We start from the raw sequence: 22,604 nt of genomic DNA on the forward strand, positions 1-22,604 counted from the left end.
TTAACCAGACCAATTTAACATTTTCACCTCATTACCTCAAATTACCACTTCGGCATTTTATAAGCACTTATGTAAAAATGGATTTAGCTTCTGAATTTATTGAACATTCATGCTGGTTAGTGTACAAGATAAGAGATTAGGTTTAAAGCACAGTTTTTACATTTCTGTGAATAGCAATGACAATTCCTCTGTCTAGCTTTTACTCTGACCTGTACATTCCATCCCACCCCCAAAAGAAAGCAGTTATCTACAGGTTCTTCAGCCAAAACCACAGAAAAACTGTTGCAGTTAGTTCCATGCTTCATATACTTACTCTGCAATTATAGGAAATTTTACTTTTAAAGAACTTTGTTTTGTTTTTTTTCTTGCAAACCTTTTTTCCCCCCTCCAATCTGTTCACACAGGCTTGGGTGTTAGCCTGGTTTTAAAAACTTCAGTCAGTGAAAGGTTATGCCTCCCTCAGCCAACAGAAGTTCTCTGCAGAGTAATACAAATTGCAAGAGGACAGTTTTTATGCATTTCAAAATACATAAACAAAATGTATGCTTTTGCCATTTTACATACTTCAGTAATTACTGAGTGATTAAGTAACTCACAGTATATGCTCTAGAAATAGCAACTGCAACATTATGAAGAGAGTGAAAATGACCCACTGTGCTCAAGAGATGATGCAGCTGCTTAACTGTCAGCATGTAATTCATATACCAATGAGTAGAACATTTTTCTAGAGTTCAAAAGCAGAAAATTATCTATGATTTCCCTTCACCTCAGAGTTAGCCTTCTACACAAATTCATGTCAGGTTTTGCAGTGCTTTCCCTGGAAGTGTCACCTTAGGCCTTCTTGGTGTATCTCCCATGATTCTCTATGCTGTACTAAACAGAGATGATTAGTAAATACCTTTTCAGTAGGTTAATTGAGAACTTGCTTGTTCCATAGGGTATACAGGTGAGGAACACTATCAGGGTTAATGTGGTTTAACCTGCATCTTTATTAGAAGTTTTGCAGATTATATGCTTGAAGTGAGTTAATGAATCATGGATTATTCTTAGCCACACCTCACAAGGTGCCTCTGAAGTAATTTTAAAATAACTGCTGCAGAAGAGGTTGAACACAGATGCTCAGCTATGAAAAAGTTATTCAGGAAGGATATTAATGTGAGGTAGCAATCAACTCAAACAGGAACATGGCAGATTATGTTTCCCTGTCTTCAAGAACAGAAAAATTGTTAAGAGAAAGAAAAATACAGTGATGAAACAATGTACTCTGATTTATCTGTACCTTTAATCAAAATCTTTAGATGATATATGCAAGTTACATAAATAATTATCAGAATAAAAATTTTTTAACTTAAGTATCTCTCACAGTCTATTTGGAAAGCAAGAAGGGAAACTCAGAGAAACTAAACACACACTTAAGCCTTTCCTTACAAAGTCAAGTAAATTCTGTAAAACAAGGTGAAATTACATGAGGCAGCCTCAGGAAGCAAAAATGGGTTTTCTTATTCTCTCAAATCCTTTCCATGGCCTTTGTCCACCAGCTAGCTCTGACATCCATCAGGCTCTTGCTGAGTGGGATAATTCATTAACCTGGACAAAAATTAACTTCTCTCCCTCAGGGCTAGTGAGTTAAGTTCATTCATAAAAAGACCTAGCAGGCATTACCACTAAAGCAAAATGGTCCTGAAAGCAAACAGGTAGGGTAAGGAAAGTAGCTCAAGCTACATGAGACAAAAGTAATTTATGGTCATATAAAATGCTACAGGCTTTAGCTTCCTGGAAAAGAACTTTCAGGCATTTTGAGATTGCAGAAAATCTTGGATTAATCTTGGATTACTTTAGTGAAGGCAGCCGATGAGCCAAGATTCAACATTTCAAAAGTAGACCAAGACTATTTGTTTGTCCAGGATCAAAACCAACTTTGATGGTATTATGTGTGCTTGGTATTAACAGCAGAATAGAAATATAGCTGAAAGAAGAATTACAGTGGAAGTACTGAGCAAATAATACAAAGAACATAGTAAATACCAAACCTGAAATGTAAAATGATTAAGACAAGACAAAGAAGAGCAACAGATGCCCATATGGCTCTTGCACATGAATAAAAGCCTGGCCCAATTCAGTGACAAAGGTGTATTTAAGTTCAAACCAGTTTTACATGAGAAATGCAAACCCCCTCACAAACCCCATGTTTTTATACCTTGTTAGCATTTTAACAACAACCAAGGAAAATAGTCATTAATATAGGAAATTTCCATAGCACATGCAGCCGGATTAGCAAAATTAACAAAAAAGCAGAAGCATAAAGAAATGACAACAGTTTCTTTCCCATTAACATTTTTCGTTTGTTTGTATCAACAACTGGCTGATACATACAAAGTTGCTCCGAGTGGGTACCTGAACAGCCTGAGTTCAAAAGGAGAAACCTCTCTCCTAAGCAAGGTCTTGAAATGATGCAATTTTCTTCATAATTGATGGGGTAAACATCAGCCTTTGAAAAATCATAGACATATGTCCCATCCAATGGCTGGCTACTCTAAGACAGGTGACAACATTCATTTACATCCAAGCAAGCACACAATCAGAAAACAGACTGAGGTAGGGGGGAATGCTCCAGGCTGATGAGTATTTGCCTTTCTCTTAATGTGAACTGCAAGAACAAAACCCCCAAGAAATACATGAAAAACCTGATCAAAGCAGAACTTGTTTGGAATGGTAGGAAGATAACGGGAACAATTCTGGCTCAAAGGGACTGACATTGAAACCAGTACCCCCTTTGTTTCCCTGTGGGCATCTCCCCTTGCACCTCGGATTTCCATTTACAACAGTGCATATCTTAGGAAGAGCAGGAAAAATCCCCACTCCCTGTGTTGTGGGAGACATAGCAACAGAGAGGGGCACTTACACAGCTAACTAATTCTGTAGTCAAAAGAACTCCCATGCTGCTTTAAAGAAGCGTTTTTCTAAACACAGCTTAACCTCAGGAGCCTGTACCAGTGATAACATTAGAGAATAATGATGAGACTGCACAGACTCATCTTATGGCACCAAACATAAAATCTGCCTTGACTAACAGACATTGTTACTACTGACATTTAGTACTCTGAGATGCTCTACCAGCTTAACAGATGAAGGGGAAATATCCCAGCCTCTTCCAACTCCTGAATACATCAAGAAAAGCTCTCACAATCCTGGTTATCTTAACCAAAGTGAAGAGCAACAATGCTCAAGTTCTGAGTCTTTTCAGATATACCTTCAGGGTATGCTTTGAATACTGCCATCAAACGCCTTGAAGGCAGAAGAGCAAGACAGAGCTGCATGGTCTCTTGTAACCTGGAAAAAGAAAGCTGGACCAACTTGTCACTTCTTACCCATTTGTGGTTTAAATGGCCTGCAACTTGAAAACATCCATGTACCTACTCCTAACATGCTACAAGATATAGAATTAGCATAAATACTGGGGTGAATTGCCAGAACGAAACAAAGGAGGGATGACATAGCAGAAATCTCAGATGGTAGAAAAGCTTTATAGAAAAAGTAAGGAAAGCTACCTCATTATGAAAGTTTGATTACACAAAATCGTTTACATCCAGCAACAGAACAGAACAGAAATGAAATGGCACTAAGTGCACTTTGCATTGTGTTGCAGTTACAATATCCTAACAGGCACAAGGATACATTTCACAGTAAGACTAGGAGATTCTCCTGACAACAATAATCTTTTCAGTGCTTTCCCCTATTCAACACTAACTGCAACAGTGCTTAGAAACTCCCAAGACATGGCACAAAATAAATGTAATTTGCTGCAGACAGTATTTTCACATAACATATTAAAATTTTACAGGCTTACTGAGCACTGCAAGTTATGCAAAAGGAATTACAATTCTCTTTCATTAACATTAAAGACACCTTTCACCAACTTTAAACTATTCAGTCCTGGCAACCAGGTCCATTCAGTGAAAAGCCTATTATTCTGTGCCTAATCAGACAAAAGTTTCTCCTCAGCATGCAAATAAAAGGGGTAGGCTATCATCCATAATTACATAATATTTCTGACCAAAAGCAGTCATCCTCAATTTTGTCATGTTTGATCACTTTCAGAAGGATATTAAAGCTGTCCAGGGAAGACATTATAGCAACCTTCTTCAGTTAGTTTTCTCAATGGGTTATCATAGCTCTCCCTGTTTTCCAGGTACAGTAAATGAACACCTGCATAAAACTATCCTTTTGCCATCAGAAGCCCAGTACCTCTGTCCATTTCAGAGTATGCTTGAGCTAACACCACAGCTAACGGCACCAGTCCTACTTTTGATCCAAACCATTACCTTGCTACCCCAAAGCAAAGCTTAATATACCTGTGAATACTAAGGGAACTGAACGTGAATAAAGCCAGCCCAGCCAAGAAAAAAACAAGCATCTCTGCTTACATTGTATTAACCTTTTTCTTTCTATATATTTATTTATATATATTTATACTTATATATATGAGCAGAGAACTTTGTTACTTATCCCCACCCCTAAAACTTGCTCTCAGTCCCAGTTCTATTTTGGTATGTCTACAATTTTAAAGCTCTATTTAAGCAATTAACAAAAGTGAAGTGGTATTGTAGCTTGTAAAACAAGATACTGTACTTTGTTTTAACAGAAAAAAAGACAGCTCTTGTCTCTTTGGAGAGATCTAGAACATGCCTCCAGACAGCAATTCAGAACAGGAATGAAGTATGAATTATGAATAAAGTCTTGGAGAAGCCCCTCAATTATAAGCAGAGATAAAAGAGACCTGCACCAATCATGGTGTCCTAAAGTTACCTGGTATGAATAATTTTCCATTTCTAACAGCAGCTCATTATGGTGCTAGCTACAGTTACATATATGAGCTCTAATGCATAGATTTAAGTTTCTGGCTACAGAATGACAATTTCAAAATCTAAAACCAGGTTAGCAAAATTACTCACTGCAGAGCTGGAATCAGCAGCAAATCTACACTTTGCTGATGTGATGAAATCTTTTTTCTAAGGTACTTCAAAATCTTTATGAAGTCACAATTTCTTATTTGCATATGAAATAATATCTTTTATAACTCACTTTCCCCTGGAAATACCCACAGAAACTGAATAGGATATTCACCCTAGGACATAGTAAACTGATCCACCTGATCTTCTCAAGTTAGTTAAACTTAGAAATATCACACAACAATTTTACGTGCATTGTGGTTGCAAGTATCTTCTTTTGTTTTTTAACACACATTTTGGTTTACAAGAGCATCGTTTAAAATGCACAATAAACACATGTCAACCTGATTTAATTTAACACAGAATTTCAACCAGAATCCTATCATAGCCTGGTTAGGGGCCTGAGAGTTTTAGGTATGAAATAATCCCTGTGATTGTGTAAAGACTATTACATTTAGATTCAAAACTTGTTTTAGTTCTAGTACATCTGCTTTAACAAAACCAACTGTAAGCAGTTACAGTTAAGACTTCAGAGATAATAGGGTATATATTTCAAAACTCAGTGACAAGTTATTTTTAACAGTAATTTTTGTAACATAGCTACAAGACAAAGTTTTACATGAGACTGATTATCACACCTCTCCATCTGGTTATTTTCCAATTTTAAAAACAGTTTTAATCCACACCCAGACGTTAATTTTTTAATTTGCAGTTTCTTTGAACATTTTGCTCAGCTGTTGAACTAGTGCTACAAGCTCAGGGTTTCCCCCAAGAGATTCAATTTGTTTATAGGCTTCAGATTCAAGCTCTTTCAATGTATTCCGAGTGTACTCAAAGGAACCAACATTTTCAAGGTAATGTACACAGTATTTTTTTATATCTATGTTCTCTGTCCTTTGACGTAAAATGTTTTGCACCTGAGTACTTTCAGGTCTTGACCAAATTGCATGAATGGTTGGGAATGAGAACTTGCCCTCAGTTAAGTCTTCACAAAAACTCTTGTTCTCACTATATTCTTTGGAGTGCAAGTTGGCATAGTCATCTCTTATTTGGAAGAAGAGACCAAGTGTGTTAAGCAGAGGCTTTAAGTCTTTTTTATAATTTGAGAACAGCTGCATGAGGCCTACAGCTAATCCAAAGAGACCACCTGTCTTTTGCAGTACCATAGCTTTATACTCAGCCTCCGTAGGACAGGTGTAAGTATCCCTCCAGTAAATATCCAAGCCTTGACCTTTATGGAGTTCCAGAAGTTGACGGGTAAAAACTTTAACAGCATCTGGATGATCAAGGGTTAAAACCTTCTCTAAGCCAAGAAAATAAACATAATTAGCACAGTTGATTACAGATGGAATTCCATAGATACTGTGTGCCACTGGAAAGCCCCGCCGTAGCTTTGAGTTATCTTCGATATCATCCACAAGCAGGCTTGCATTGTGCAACATCTCTGTCACTTCAATGATAACCTATCACAAGAAGAGAACATTGTTAAGTCTCTTACTGTAATTTAACCATCAGTTTTGCAAGACTATATTTTAAATGGATAATGTTTTAAAGAACTATATTCTCTATCACTGAGGTTCCTCTTTAGACAACTTGCTTTTCACTGCTAGTACAGATTTATGATTCTCTTCATCACCCAGTTTGCTTTAAGTCCTAGATCATAAAGTCTTTTGTGTAATGTTTTCAGATTCAAAGTTAACTTACTTCCTGAAGTGCTTCCACTTGCATGATCCTCTTGACTGTTGCTACAGTTCTAAAACATGCCATTATCTAGGAGTCATGCAGTAACTGTTACTAGAAACATGACTAGGGGAAAATAAAATAAACACAGTGTTTTGAAATGTTCAGATTTACAAATCTGAAATCTCCCAAAGTCAGTTCTTGAGAGTGTCAGGTATTATCCATTATCACATTTCGCTTGTGAACCTGGTTTTGATAAGTGGAGAGAGAGTTCATCTTTCTTTTCCCACACTTCGTGCAGTTACATTCAGTACTGAGCTCTTAAAGGACAGACTATTCCCTCTGAAACATCATTTGGAAAATTCTTGGCAGAAACACAACAGCTAAAATTTCTTTTGGGAAGCTTTCTACACACTGCTTGTTACTAGGTAGACCAATATCACACACCACCTGAGGTGTGCAATAAACCCTTCACAACGCCAGGCTTGTAGCTGACTACATTTGAATAGAATGAAACTTTAATAACTCAACAAAGAATGAAGAGTCTTAACACCATACATTGCTTTTATTCCACAGGTGCCATGCAAACAACAGGTATATTCAGCACCTGCTTAAATGGAAAGAAATTTAGGCACGTAAACTGCACGTTGTATAAACTCACTGTAAAACATATCTGATTAAGATATGATTTCAAAGCTAATGAACCAATTACATTTGTTAGCTACAAACATTGCATTCAGTCAACATTCATCAAAACAACTGTTAAAAAATACTAAGACCACCACAAAATGGCAGCAAATATCTAGTATGGTCCTATTTGGTGGGTGCTGTAGGACAAAACAAGGACTTTGCTGTAAGCATTTTCTTGAGCACCAAGCCACCTGGTGTTCACTGACTATTGTTCCAAAGATTAAAACTCAAACCCCAGCAATTTAATCCCTTTTCCAAGATACAAGTGCAAGAACAACCTACTTAAGCACTCATGAAATCAAAGGATAGAGTACTTACTGAAGACAACTTTACACACCTATTTGTTTGAATAATCTTTTGGTCCATTATCTCATTCTCAGTACTATCAGGAAAGTTTCCCTCTGTTGTGTGAATTCACTGGATAAGCGTATTCTAGTGTTTCTCTTGCTAACCTATTTCATATCACTGTCAGTTTCCTGACCTCTTGCAACTTCCATATGTTTAAGATTTAAAGGAAACAGTGTTTCATGACTCTGTGTTTCTATCAAATTATCTGGTAAACTTAAGACAGTGTGAAAAATGCTTCAAAGGCGAAAGAGAGGAGTGAAACAGTTCAGATATCAGAAAAAGCTTATTTTAGAAGACATCAGGAAGTAGCCTGAGAAAATTAAAAGACTGGTCTCCATTATGAAAGCTGAAGACCCAGTAGAGAATGCTCTGTTTTCTGACAGCCTAAATCTATCTAATCAGTACCTGCTGGACTATCACTCCAACACACAGACTTCTTCTACCTCCTTATCTGCAATAGCTTTAAAATTTGCTTGACTCTCACTAGGCCATTTCAGTGCCTTCTCAGAAGAAAGATCACCTGACAAACACAGTGTCCTCTAATTCACCAAGCTGAAGTGTCTCAGTGCAGCACCAAATGGGAACTAGAAATTCAGTAAGTGTTGAGGGGAAGAGATCACTTGGCTGGGGCAAAAGGTGCAACAGTGCCAGTTAATAGTAAAATAAACTATCAAGGAACAGTAGCCTCAATTGTATAATCTAAATAAACTACACAAATAATCTAAGGTAAGAAAAAAGTCCCAGAATGAGTGCCAGCATTCAGATTTTTAATAAAAAAAATACAAATAGCTGGAAATTAATCGGGCTGTTAGACACAGGGGTTATCTTAAGATTATGAGATGTCAAAAAGATGACCAGAGGTGGTCCTCCAGACTTCAACCATCTCTAGTTATTAAAATTAGTATAAGAATGAACAAAAGCTGTAATAATTGGGTCACGAAGACTAAAAGATGACAGGGTCTTGTTTTTTCCTCCAATTACAAACAACTTGAGTAGTAAAGGAGACATTAAAGCATTGGTTTTCCTTATAAAGATAAAACAAGTGGTCCAAGTTTTCAATAGCAGTTACATCATCATCAGTTTAAAGTGACAGAACTGATAACTTCTGCTCAGACAGAGGCACTGCAGCTTTAGCTTACTATAGCACTAAGCAAAAATGGACCACGTTGTCATGGGTGCTCAGCAAAAGGGCAGGAGGCAACAGTCAGATTGCAACATAAAAAAATCCTAGTTGAATAGAATGGAAGGGCTTGTTATAATGAAAGGGGTTCAGCATGAGAAGACAGGCCCTGGAAAGCTGCAGAAACCCCATCACCAGATTTTTAAAACTCAACAAAGCTCCCAGAAGCCTAAAGCAGCTACAGAGCAAGCCCTGCTTTAAGCACAGGGTTGTCCTAGATAACTTCCAGAGGCTTCTTCCAATCTGAATTCTGATCTGTGATATTAGACTAAACCCATACATAAAATACACAGATTGCTATATTATATGTTTTATTTGGATATTTGTCTGAGCACAAAGCATAAGGTGTCTAGCTGAAAGACAGAAAAAATTTTGCTAGAAAGTTACACAGACAGGCCGAAAAACAGAAGAGTTCCTAGATTATGAAATGCAGCCTCTTAAACCACTTTGCTACTTGAGAGCTATGAAGTGTCACTCTTAAGCCACCCTAAAAATGGCTCCTTCACAAACTCTAAAGATACTTTTGTGAACAATTAATGAAGTCAGCAAAGGACCAGCTGGTTGTCAAAAGCCACAACCAATTGTATTAATTCCTTGCATTGTCTTGGACAGAAAATGTTTTGCACATTCTGTATGCAGTTTAGCAAAACTGCAGTCTAACCTAAAACAGAGGATAATTTTTCATTTGGCAAGCCACAGTGTTTAAATACACAGCCATGCATCTTGCACACTTCGTCCAAGAGAAAAGGGAACGTGAACTCCTAGGTAATGCTTCTCATCAGAAAGGACTGTAGACTATATGATACACCTGTCTCAGTTTTATGTTTGTAAAGTTGATTTAATTGCCGTCCCTGATATTCTAGTATTAAAATCTTAAAGCTTTTATTTTCAAACACTGTATTTGTGAAATCTACAAGTTAGTTAACTGTCTAGCTTCTTTTGTAATAACTCAGTGTTAATAACTGAGTTATGTTAAGTGGGTAACAATGATAGCTGCTTATCTACAACTTCAAAGGTTGAACACACTTGGAAAGGAATAACTATTCTAGTAAGACATAGAAGTAATTGCTTTAGTGTTGCATCACAGTAAAAGCTTTGCATTGAAGTTGTTCTCCTGAAAGTTTACTTTACATTCAGAAATTAGTGCATTTAAGATTTCTGATAATTTATGCTATGTAAGAGAATCATCTGTTATGAGTAGTCTTGGAAGAAAGGTAACAACCTTTTAAAAAGAATTAGTCAGTACCTGTATTTTATCTTCCGGAACATTCAGCCAGTGATTAAAGGCCTGTGACAGTTTGGTTCTCACTTGCTTACCTGCAATAAAAATATTATAGGCATTTATAAAAATAATGAAGTTCATTATTAGGGACAACAGTTTGTCTTAACAACTATAGCTGATTTGAGAGCTGATTAAAAAAACTGATCAGTGTGATGACACAAAAGTGGAAAATGTATCAGTGCATGGCTTGTTCCATCATCGAATAAACATCAATTAGCAGCAGTTTCAGTTTTAAACACTTCACAGGAATATGCAAAGCACATATTTACAGGTTACTATATTTAGTTTTCACAATTTAATTAGTAAGGGATCCTGAGCATGTTGGTAGCCTGTACAGATCAGCTAGTTTGCAAGGCATGTTAATTTTAAGAATAAAAAGTTTCAATTATGATTCATTATTAGTTGAAAGTATGGGTATTTATTGAATATCTATTTCTCTCAATTTTTAGGTCTTTCTCCTGTAGTATTATTCTTCACTTGCTACTTTGTAAAACACGAAAGTGACACTTCATATACTTACTAAATAACATTTTACAAAAATCTAAACAGAACATTCTGAACAGCATAGAACCTTCCAAGAATTCAGATGTTTATCTTATACCTGAGAAATCGACCTACAAATAGAATTTGGTCTGCTTTGGTAAAAACTACTTTGTTGGAGCCAGGCAGTCACTCTGTTTCAAAGGAAAGAAAGACAACATCAAATGACCCAGTTTAGTGTTAAAACAAGTCGTTCTATTCAATCCAGATACTTTCTACATGACAGAGTGAATTTCAATACACGTTAACCTTATGCCTATACATTACTGATGCCTGCTTTCTTCAGTAATATGCTAGTTTTTATGTACAAATTATCTATTCAGCATCTAGTCATGTTCAACATGAAAGAAAGTCATCCCCTATCCACACTGAGACAATTCTGCTCTGAACTTTGAGAAGCTCAGTTATGTGTATCTTGGAATAACCACAAGACAGGTTTGCAAAAACAGCTCTGCATATACAGCTCACAAACAAGCATTTGGAAAAAGCTTTAAATAAACTTCAAAGCAGTGCAACATAGACACCCATGGAACCCATATTACTTGACTCAAGTAATTACTGAGACATAATTGAGATATTCTGCAATACTAGTTCTCATATTGATAATTCCATCTTGCCCATAGCACCAAAGAAATGTCAACATTTGAATCTCTCCCTAAGGCTTCTCTATGACTGTGCAACCAGCATATACAGAACAAAATAATAAAAATGGGTAAATTCACTTGCAGTGATAGACCCTGGAGGAACTGGACTGAGAATTTTTCCCCTTCTAGTTAAGTCACCACCAGGTAAGCAATAGCTTTGTGGGCTGGGCTCTGTAGCAAGGGTGATAACCTTCCTCCCTGGATCAGAGGTCTGCAATTTTTGTCTCAGTTCTCAATGATTTCCACTGCTTCCTGTCACCACCATCTTTTGGTTTTCACTAGACAAGATTAACAAAATGGTCCTCTTTTTCCCCCCAGCAGCTCTGTCCTCTGCTTCTGCCACATGTGAACAGGCATTCTTACCTGGACATACACTGTCATTGGCTTATTTTCTCCATTTTTGCTGTCTGTGTTGAGTTTTAAACACTAACAGTTTTCTGCAGAAGGGAAGGATTGTTCTGTCTCTCCTTGAGAATCACTGTTACAAACAACTGCCAAACTGTATGGCTTACCAGTTAAGGATTAACAAGTATTTCACTACATTCATAAATAAAACCAGTCAGAGATAATACCACATTAAGGAACTGTACCTTATCTGTAGCTGTTTATTCTCTTCTAAGTTACTTGGATACAGACAGCACCTACTTTCTGCCTTTATAATAGGCAGCTAATTCTGTTTTTCTGAATGTGTTTCCTAGAAAATACACTTAAAGAATGCTGGGTGTTCAGCAAGAACCATTATTTCATCACGAGGAACTAGACTACTAGAACGCACTCTAAGTGGATTAGTAACATGCACAAAGGATTAAGCCACTTCAGTTCCTTAGTACAGACAGCATTTGAATTGTTAGACTTGTCTACCCTGACTAGCAAGGCTTCCTAGACACTGACTATTCATGGAAAAACACTACCTGTAGAGTGAAGCATTTATCTTTCCTTTTATAGGTGCAGATTTGCTCGTCTTCTAAAGGAACATTATTGCTACATAAATGCTATTTTATCTGATTCTGAAGTCAATCTTATCTGGTCTATGCGATAGTACAGCAATTTTCCGTATGCACAATTTATGCCTGCAGCATAAATGCTGTGATGGCAAAAGACCAAACCCTTCTAATACCGGTCTCTAAAGCCTAGATGCAGAAAGACTCCATTCCTTGCCACACCCCTCCTCTTCCCAAACTAGACAAGAAAACAATACAGGGACACCAGGACAAAATTAAAACGAGCACTGCCAGAATTATCCAGTTTCTTCACTATCATATTTCACCGCTGTGTTAAGTATTCTAAGCAGGCTATTGTAAAATTAAAGAATTGAGGTCTAACATGCAAAATTAGAAGCTCTACCTACAGTATAGAGCTATAATAATAGACATTACTGCACCAAGCTTTTATCAAAGCTCTGTTAAATGCATTCTGTTTTATCTGCCTAAGATCCCAAATTCTTACCCAAATCAAACAGCAACTATGAAAAGCTTTTCTCCTTAGTAGTGCTAGGTGGAAAAGGTGAGAAAAATAGTCAGAAATTCCTTCTAGAGCTAAGAATGTTAAAGCTTTATCCTTAAAACAAATATCAAGTTAGATTAAAGATGTTGTACTGAGGACATTCCCTCCATTCCCTCCCTGCTTCTCACCTAAAGAAATAAAAAAGGAAAAAAATCAGCCAACTTACTCTTTATTTACATGCTTGTTCTTGTGACAGGGCACAGACCCAAAAACTACGGACCCCCATTCTGGACAGGCTCCTGGTTAGTATTGCTTCACTCTTGCTGCATTAAAATAACCACAAATTATGCCCTTAAGGCAGCACCCTGCTTACAGAGAGGGTACATGAAAGGGCTAGAACAGCATGGGAAAGAGCAGAGGGATTATTAACCTAGACCCCATTAGAGCTAACTCAACTCATTAGCCCAGCAGAGAACTCAACTCTTTGCTAGGTTAGCTTTCTGTCAGCTTTATGTACTGAGTCAGCTTATGCAGTGGATCTGCCACAATCAGTACAGGGCGAGCAGCAGATGCTGAGGACTAGGGGAAGGGGCACTGCTCTTTGGAGGAAGAAAGCTCCTGTATTACCTCAGCTGTATTGTACACTTGCACGTTTAGCTGCATCCTCTGATGGATTAAAACTAAATGGATAAAGTCCCCAAGCGGACCTCTCCAAGCAGCTACAAGAACACTACAAACAGCATAAGTGAACTGCAGGAAGACAAGCTGAGAGCAGGCACATACACTTTTAACCTGGCAGCCACTTGTGACTGATTAAGGTCACTGGTATAATTCTCCAGCATAACTCCTCTGTTCAAAATAGGGTTAACTAGTTCAGGGTTGTGATCCTGATTTTTGCTTTGTTCCTTCTCACAATCCTGAATACCACTATCACATGGTCACTGCAACTAAAGTTGCTTCCAGTCTTAATGTCCTAACCAACTCTTCCTTTTTTTAAGGTGGCAGTCCAGCATAATGCCTTCCTTCATCAGGTCCTTGATCACCTGTGTTAGCAAGAGGTCATCAGTTCACTCCTGAAACCTCCTGGACTGCCTGTGTCCTGCTGTGATGCTTCTTCTACAACACTGTGAGGTAATTGAAGTTTCTCATAAGAATCAGGGCCTGTAAATATGAAGTATCTTGCAGTTGTCTGAAGGTCTCATCTGCTTCTTCCTGCTTAGGGGGGTCTGTAGCAAACACCCACTACAGTGTCACCTCTATTGATCTGCCCTGAAATCTTAGCCCATAAGCTCTCAACAGGCTCATCTGACTGAAGGTAGAACTCCATGCAATTCAGCTGATCTTTCACATAAAATGCAACTCCTTCACCAGACCGATCAAGTTCAATAACCCAGCAGAAAAAGCTGAACAACAAAGCCAGTCTTGATTGTTTAGCTTGCTGAACAAGCCCAGGAAAGACTGCAGCCAAGACCAGAAGGACAAGAATGAGAAGATGCACAGTCACAAATGGGATCAGAATCTACCCCTTTCAATAGCAAGCTGTTAACCATATCAGTTCTATGACAACTGAAATTCCATGTACTCCTTAGTGCTGCAAAATCAGCTACTGCTGTTAACTCAGACTCTCAAAAATACAAGATTCACCATGTGTGTGAATCAGGCCATTTTTGAGACAAACCACAACAGAACCTATAAAAGTCAATCCTGCACTTTATGATACTAAATAACAGAATACTAGATTAAGCAGAACATTGATAAATGTTCCACTACAATGAGACTTAACAAGAAAAGTTATTGTTTCAGAATCTGTGCTCTTCTCCCAAGCAACAATTTCTGCTCAAGAAGGAATAAATGTTAATTACCATACTAAACATTAATTACCATACTACCAGTTAAAATAGCACCACACTGAAAATACCTTAAGCCTACTAGCTTCCCAATCCCAGTGCTGTTGGAAGTTGAAGAAATACACAAGCTTACTTTAGGTATCACCCCAAAACCGTTACCATTAAAAGTCTTATTTCAGCAAAAGGAAGCAGAGTAATCAATTTCCTGTACTGAGCAATTAATCCTTAGCAGTTACAAAAATTTGTGTTCTTACGCTATTGACAACATTAGCAGGCACCTTCCCTCCCCTGCTACCAACCCTAATACTGTTACATATCAAAGTTTGTTTACATTAAAAGGGATTGTGTATCTAAATTCATTCAACCATACGTTACTAAATTGCTTGGAGAGTTTAACTAGTCTTACAAGATACGGAATTGGACTGCTGTAGGGCCATAGTGTACAGATTTGACACTCAGCCAAGCTTTCTGCAAAGCTCCTCAGAGCTCAAACTGATCCAACAGAGAAACAGCTCCATGTCCCGACCCTTGCGCCTGCTCACTTACAAGACAAGAGATTACCCAGGCAAGTTTTTAACAGGTTAGGTGATTGATACCACCTATAATTTGATCAGCAAACTGAGAACTGGCATAAGTTAAGCAGCAGGAGAACAGTGTCAGAAGCATAGAGGATGGAATGAAACTGCCTCTTTCAGCAAGAGCCTGTTGGATCAGCTCAGACATCTCATTTGGGCTCCAATCTAGGTAGGAACATATCTGGCCATTTTCTCCACCCTTACCAAGCACTGACTGATTCATACTGACTCCAAGATTCACATATGTAACTGGCTCCTACTGATCTGTACTTGGCATAGGTGACCTTAGGCAAAGCCAGTGTTTCAAACACAGTAAACACGGTTTATTTATGATTGTGAACCCTCACTGCTTCACCTGTTACTCAGTACAAGCTTCCCACAAGTACACCACTTTCACCTGCCTAGTCTAAGAGAAGCTTTCCCTTTTGAATCATACCCTCACTGCTCTCTATGCAGTAGTGGTGGTATCTTATTTTTCACCTTCCCCAAAACATACACAAAATTAACAGTAAGTCAACATGGTAAAGTGGACTTCCAGAGTTATACTTTAGCAGGACAGGATATAAAACACCCATACTGCCAGTGAGTGTAGGGTTATATAAGCCACCAGTATAGAGTTATTAGGGTTCAACTCACAAAGTAAAGGAATTTAGCCACAGGAATCAAGGTGGGAAGGTTAAATGTATATCCTAGATGTGTCATTTAAAGTGAAAGGTAACTAAAGAGCTATTGGTCAAGCACTTTTGCCTATAGAAGATTTTTTGGGCACTTTTTGCCTGTTGTATATTTTCCACTAGGAAGCTAAGCTTTTCTTCCTGGTACCTACAACAGCTTTAAAAATAATTAGCAGCTAAAGATGCAGAGGTGTTACAACATGCCCTGGCTAATGAGATAATCTAATCAAACAAAGAGTACACTTAAAGATGGTGTTCAAGGAATGTAAATTTCTTCAGGATCAGGGCTTAGAAAGCTCTCTAGTACCACAGACTCATTCTCAAGGTAGTTCTCTAGAAAGATCACCACCCACTTCAACATAGCAAAAGGAATACACATAAGGAAATGGAAAATAAGCCTTCTGGCATTAAAAAAGCTGATAACTGCCAAATTCTTTCCTTTTCTTAGTTTTCAACTCAGTGCTAATTGCCAAGTCAAATGAAATAACTAATGTTGGCAAGAAAATCCTGGATATTTGTAGAGGTTAATAATGAAATTCATTATACAAAGGCATAATGAATTAGGACTCAGAGGACCCACCCTGCTGATATACAGGATTTGTTGCAGATGTGCAAAAGCCACTTAGTACTCTGCCTGTGATTGATAATGCTACTTGTCTAGGCAGAAGGTCTTCTACCCTGGTCAGATATAATTTTGACCAGAAATATTTCCTTAATATTTACCCAAATTTTTTATCTTCCTAAACTCCTTCAGCGTGCCGCATAAGCTGGACAGAAGGCAACCAAGCCATTACACAATAGTTCCAATGACAAAGTTGTTCTGCCACTATTTTTACAAAGTTAGTCACTTTGACATCCTGTATGGTCTTTCTTACACTTTAGGTGTAAAAGCCACAGCAACCCGATTATTTAGTTAAAGAGGCTTCCAAGGGGCATATCCATACAGTAGTTTGCTTCCAAACTGCTTCTTGAATTCTACTGTACTATTCAAGACTGAAAACATCACGGGAATGTATTGCTGGTGACCTGATACTACACAGACTGGCTGAATCTCTGGCAAGTAAAGCAAGCTACGAATCATGGACATCTGAAATTGGCCATAAGAGCACCTATCTCTGTACATGCTGAGGAAGATAAATTCCAGGAGAAACAGGCTAATAAAAACTCAAAAAAAAACCCCAAACAAAACCAAACAAATATACAATCCAACAAAAAAACCCCAAAGAGCACCTAAGCAAACAAGAAAACCTCAATCAACCCTCCCCCCTGCCCCCCAACAAAACCCACAACCCACTGAGTTCAGTACAGCAAGCAACTAAAGAACAAAACATTGTCAGCCCTGGGTTTAAAATCAGGATCAAGTCTTCAGTACTTGCCCTTATCAGTTTTTAAAAGCCACTAGTCAGCTACTCCAGAGAACAGAGTAACTGCAATATTACTTACACTACAGACACAAGAGCTATTGTACAAGATTGTACCAATCTCACCAAAAAAAGGTGGGTCTAATAAGAGGAAGAAAAGAACAAGTACTGAAAAGTGTTACTTTTTATTACTCTTATATCCACAAATCAAGAATGGAAAAATTTCTTGGCTTATACTTCCCAAGACAAAAGTTGCTATAAAACCAATTTTGATATTTAAAACAACACAGTACAAAGAAACTTGCCTGGTAGTTGAAGCAAATATTGGTATGGCTCTAGGATTCTTTTAGATGTTTCATCCATCCCATCCATTTCTTTATTTCCTAAGATGGAGTACACTGTTAAAGAAAGCGTTGTTAACACTACTTAGATTAAAAAATAGGGAAGTACACAATAGAGGCATACAACTTAAAAGGCAGCTGACTTACAGGTTAGGTGCAAATATTCCAATTTTGCACATGACACCTTCAGCATATAAAAGGTTTCCAGATGTCATTTACCAAGGAAACACATATAATACACACTACATACAGTTTTCTTTTTATTCATGAAGTTTAAGCCAACTCCTAGACTTTGTTCACTTTTTTGCATGAGTTAGATTGCTTAGGTGATGAAGTATTTAAACTTTACCATTAACAACAATGAAGCTCCACTGCAAGTCTTTAAAGACACTCATACAGAACCCCACATACAAACTCATACAGATACACATACAAAACCTCACATGACTAATCTGATTAGATCTCCCTAAATGCTTTCCCCATACATTAGACATTCCAATGTCTAAGAAATGTCTAAGAGCAGAAAATACACCTCAGACCAAGGCAACCTAAAGAAGTAGAATACTAGCTCCAGTCTTTTGATATAATTCCTCAATCTTTTGTTATAAGTCAAAATATAAATATACCATTTTTCTACCACTGTTCAAGCATACAGACAGCTCTATACACTTTCCCATACACCATAAATGTAACAGACTCTTAAAATTAATCTTTTAGGATCCAGGGCCTCCAGAGCTTGACAATTTTCTATTGATTAGCTTCACTTCACATACTTTTGGTCATCTCTATCTGCATTTTTTTTCCATACGGTTTTCTGTAATAGATTTTCTGTCCTTTCACCTCTAGCCTTCCTTGCTGCACTGCAGATGCAGCAACTTAAAACAATTCTTCTCATGTGGTTTTAAGACAGGACCTGCAGCAGTAGCATAAAGTCTCATGCTACTTCAGCATCGTTTCTCAGATACTTTGCTAGTATCCTGCAAAAGATTTCCTTTTTTCCTCCTGGAGCAAATGAATAGTTAGGTAAATTAATGTCCCGATTTTGGCTAGACTAGAGCTAATTTTCTTCCTAGTAGCTGGTACAGTGCTGTGTTTTGGACTCGGTGTGAGAACACTGTTGATAACACACTAATGTTTCGGCTTTTGCTAAGTGGTGCTCATCGTAAGTGAAGGACTTTTCAGTTTCCCATTCTCTGCCAGGGAGCAGGTGCACAAGAATCTAGGAGAGTATAGCTCGATCAGCTCCTGTCTGTTCCCATTCCCACCCTCCACACCCATAAGCATTTGTAGCAGTCTGTACTTGGGGAGCTGATCTGTGTTAATAACTATTTTCCAAGCTTAGGTTTAGATAAATTCCTTGCTTCACGCTGTGTGCTCATCAAATGTATTGGCACTTTAGGGGCAAGAAAGGCTATTTAACCAAATATAGTTGTCAAAAAAATGCTCCTAAGACTGCATCTTTTGGGAAGGCTTTGCATAGTTTCTTGGCAGTGATGCTGCGATAAGCAGTACAGCCTTTCCATCGTATCCATGGTGTGCCAGCACAGCTAGCGGTCAGGCCACACACTAATCAAAATCAGATTTGACACCCTTGACTCCTTATTCTGTTGCCAGCTTGTTGTTGTAACTGAAGTGCTTTCAACCAGCACTGCCACTGAGAGTCAGCTGTCAAACTGTACCCTTACATATAAAGAGTAAGTCTCAAAGGACTTCAGCGAGGAGGCAAAATCAAAGATTTTCAGAGTCCACCCCCAGATGTTCTAAGCAGAAAGAACCTGGTAGAGATAGATATAAGGATATACTATCAACCTAACAACTCCCCTGTGACTATTATTTGTCAAAAAGCCACACAGATGGTGATAGAATTGAAAGTGCACAGCTATCCAGCTAGGCTGAGAAGAGATGCTAGGATTGGAAGTGCTTTCCTGTAAAAGTTCTTGCTTAGAAGTAAATGTTAAAGTAGTTCTTCTTCCCTCAGGGAATTAAGTATCTTGCTCATCTGTAGGGCAGTAAGACCATATTCAGAATCCCCAACTAACTTGAAATTCATTAGTATTGTACAGCATCAATCTAAATATTTGCCTCTTTCTGTACAAAACTAATAGGAGTTAACCTGAAATACTGCTTATCAGCAGAAAATTAGTCACGTACTTCTGCCACAAGTACAGAGATTCTTACTTTTTTTTCTTTCAATAAAAGTGAGGCAAAAAGGCTCTCATGAATAAAGGTAACTCATCTTAAATCACTATAATTAAAATTTTCTATACTACTATTCTACCATTAAATGAAATTTTAGGTAAATCTCCACCAAGGAAAAAAAAAAGTCTCTTTATTCATCAGACAGCTACATATTTAACATACCCAGTGGAACATAAACAGCGAGCAGAACATCCCCCAAACTTATACATAGAAAAGGACGCTTGATAAAGAAACATGTAAATGAAATTCATTACAAAAGCCTCTAAGCAAAAATACCATGATACCAGATGTGTAATATTACTGCTCTTTGCACGAAATTATCACATACGGGGCCTTGGGAAATGGTTGTTACTAAGAATTTCCGGCCGAGGTGACTGACCGATTTGTTACAGAAGTTACACTGTTGCACTGAGAAAGACTTCTCTGATTTAGACACAGTATCTCAACTCACCATCTCCTAATAAAAAGTAAAAGCCAGCAGTTAAACAATATATGAAAGGGAACACAAAGCCTGTTGTTAGTGAAAGTGCAAGAATTGATTACATCTACACTTATGCATAGGATTGAAGCACCTAAGGCCATTTTACCTTTTAAACCAGCACACAAACTTTTTGCATTTCAATTCATATGCGTGACAAAGTTAATTTTCCAGTTATTTCTCAGTATCTTCACATAAGCATAAAGAACAGCCACACACAACAGAAAGCCCACAGAGCTACCTTTTGGACTGCATCAAACCTTATCTCTAATGACCTCTTTGAAGACACACATTACACTAGGATAAGATGGTGATGTGGGCTTCCATAATGTGCAACTACTCTAAAGCTATACTTGAAGCTGTGATCTGTGTCTAGGACCTTTCTAGAGAGGATGAAAGCAATATTAATTCTAGGTCGAATGTCAAGAAAAAGTTTCCCTTTGGAACTTTGCAAAACAGTTTCTCACCCTATCCTGTTCCATCCCACTCTGCAGAACCTTCTTCCCCTCCTCCCAAATAGGGGAATGTAATAGTCTGAAAGAGTCCAGGCTAAATATACAGACAGTATTTTAAAAAGTATCATCATCTCAGGGGTCCAGTCATAGTGCAATTACAGAGAAAATAAAAGACAACTACCATAGAAGCAGAGAGCTGTAGTATAAAATGAACCATTCAGAAAGTTCTCAAATCAGCTCCATCATAGAACTTAGTGCACTGAGACACCGGCTTCGTTGTAACCGGGGGCGGGAGAGGGAAGAAGCCCCAGATAGGGGGAGCAGGTAGGAGTGAGAAGGTCAGTTTCAAAAGGAATACACAGAAAACGCAGTGAATATGTATTGTTTCAAACAAAGACCACCAGAGGTCTTAATCCAAACGTAACTGGGACACTAGTCCGCACTCCCTTTCTAATTAGGAGAGTCGCGTTTATAACCCCTCCTAGGCTGACACCGAACAACACCTCACATTCAACCTGTGGGCGGGCAGCTTTCCACAGGTGGAAGGACAGTCACAGTCCACACATTTCCCCCAAAGATACAGCTAAGTAAAAAATAGCTTTCCATAGCCGCCACTCCAACAGTAACGCCAGAACGCCACGAGCATATTGCTCCTGGGATCGTGGTTCTATTTTAATGGGATTTCCAGGTAAAATTGAGCACGAACGCTGCAGAAACCAGAGAACAATACCTGGGCCGCCAAAGTCCCCGCCCGCAGACGGGGAGGGTCTCTGAGCTGCGGGCTGACCCGAAGACAGAAGATGAGTCGGCAAAATCTGCGACGGCAGCTGAGCGCTGCGTTACGCGGTCAAAACTCACATTTCACAGAGAGCACGAAATTGCTGCCGCTCTGTCTGCAGCTGCCGAACTCCCGCCGCAGCCAGACCAAGGGAAATAAGGTTCATTTTTTTCGGAGTTCAACACGACAGGCGCAGCCTCTTCAGCTGCCTCCAGAACTCCAGGACGAGCGGGCCCAGCTCTTCAGCGCCATTTTAGGAGATCGAGAGCCGAGGACGCATCGCTCCCCCCGCCCGCTGTCCACCCCCATTTTCTGATCGGCGCTGTCGGGCTCGGCCGCCAGGGAGGGCCGGGAAGCGCCGCCCGCCGCCAGCCCAGCGCAGCCCCGGCCCCGGAGCACTCCGTCAGTCACTCCGCCCGCCCCGGCGACCGCCGGCACCGCCCAGCACTACCGGCGGCCCCCTTTCACCCGGCCCCTTCCCGGGCAGCCTACAAGCCCCTCCTGGAGCGGGGCGGGGCGGCCCCAGGACCCGCTTCCCCACAGAACCGGCCCCTCCGAGCGCGGCGCCCCCTCTCTTCCCCACCTGGACGCTAGCGCCCCCCACCAGCCACAGCCAGCTAACGGGGCAGGCGACCTCACCTCGTCCTCGTCGTCGTCGACCTCGTCGCCGCCGCCTCCTCCTCCGCCAGCAGCCGGAGCCGCGCCCCCGAGCAGCCGCCGCTCCGAGACTGGCGGCGGCAGAGCCCAGAGCGGGAGCGCCGCCCCCCTCCTTCCTTCCGCCCCGCCGGGCGCCACCTTCCCCTCCTGAGGGGAAAATGCGCCACCGAGCGCCCCGCCGCGCACGCGTAAGCCCCGCCTCCTCGGCTCATTAGCATTCGCCTGAGGGCCCCGCCCCCCCTCTCGCGCGGTGCGCCCTGGGAGTTGTTGTCCGCTGAGCCGCGCTGCCCTGCCTGCCGGAAATGCTGCGAGCAGCGAGCAAGAACAGCGTTCCCCATGAGCACCCTCGGCGCCGAGCCTCAGTTTCCATAGAAGTGGAGAAGAATGATGTCAGTATTTCCGACGCGAAGGCCAATGGGACCGCGGGATGGGCGGGCCCTGCGGACCGCGGCCCAATGGGGGAGGTGGAGAAGGGGGCGTGGT

General features: G+C 39.7%; 2 protein-coding genes across 6 annotated transcripts in view; both read right to left on the reverse strand.

The window, feature by feature from the left end:
• Positions 1-22,354, reverse strand: part of TBCE (tubulin folding cofactor E) — a 52,071-nt gene extending 29,717 nt beyond the window's left edge. Inside the window, exon 1 of the mRNA XM_032102275.1 lies at positions 22,104-22,354. Coding sequence (XP_031958166.1) covers positions 22,104-22,339 — 236 coding nt within the window. The 5' untranslated portion in view covers positions 22,340-22,354. The remainder of the gene's footprint in view (positions 1-22,103) is intronic.
• On the reverse strand, positions 79-22,189 carry GGPS1 (geranylgeranyl diphosphate synthase 1). Of its 5 annotated transcripts, none has more exons than XM_032102279.1 (4): positions 22,104-22,189; positions 17,519-17,611; positions 10,094-10,164; positions 79-6,412 (listed from the first exon to the last, which is right to left on the reverse strand). In XM_032102279.1, the coding sequence occupies exons 2-4, from the start codon at positions 17,583-17,585 to the stop codon at positions 5,651-5,653; spliced, it is 900 nt and encodes a 299-aa protein (XP_031958170.1). In that variant the 5' UTR covers positions 17,586-17,611; positions 22,104-22,189; the 3' UTR covers positions 79-5,650. The 5 variants fall into 5 exon arrangements, with proteins under 5 accessions (XP_031958170.1, XP_031958172.1, XP_031958171.1 ...); XM_032102281.1 differs by having other exon boundaries at positions 22,099-22,164; XM_032102280.1 differs by lacking the exon at positions 22,104-22,189 and adding an exon at positions 21,417-21,824.
• Positions 22,355-22,604: the final 250 nt, after the last annotated feature.

The sequence above is a fragment of the Corvus moneduloides genome, chromosome 3, assembly GCF_009650955.1.
Source record: "Corvus moneduloides isolate bCorMon1 chromosome 3, bCorMon1.pri, whole genome shotgun sequence".
Taxonomy (NCBI): domain Eukaryota; kingdom Metazoa; phylum Chordata; class Aves; order Passeriformes; family Corvidae; genus Corvus; species Corvus moneduloides.

Excerpts from the sequence above, each read along its gene's own strand:
- GGPS1 (XM_032102279.1), bottom strand. The coding sequence starts at position 17,585 with ATGGATGGGATGGATGAAACATCTAAAAGAATCCTAGAGCCATACCAA. Across the intron at positions 10,165-17,518 it reads ATATTTGCTTCAACTACCAG|GTAAGCAAGTGAGAACCAAA; the intron begins GCAAGTTTCTTT and ends TTTTTATTGCAG. Across the intron at positions 6,413-10,093 it reads TTCCGGAAGATAAAATACAG|GTTATCATTGAAGTGACAGA; the intron begins GTACTGACTAAT and ends TTCTTGTGATAG.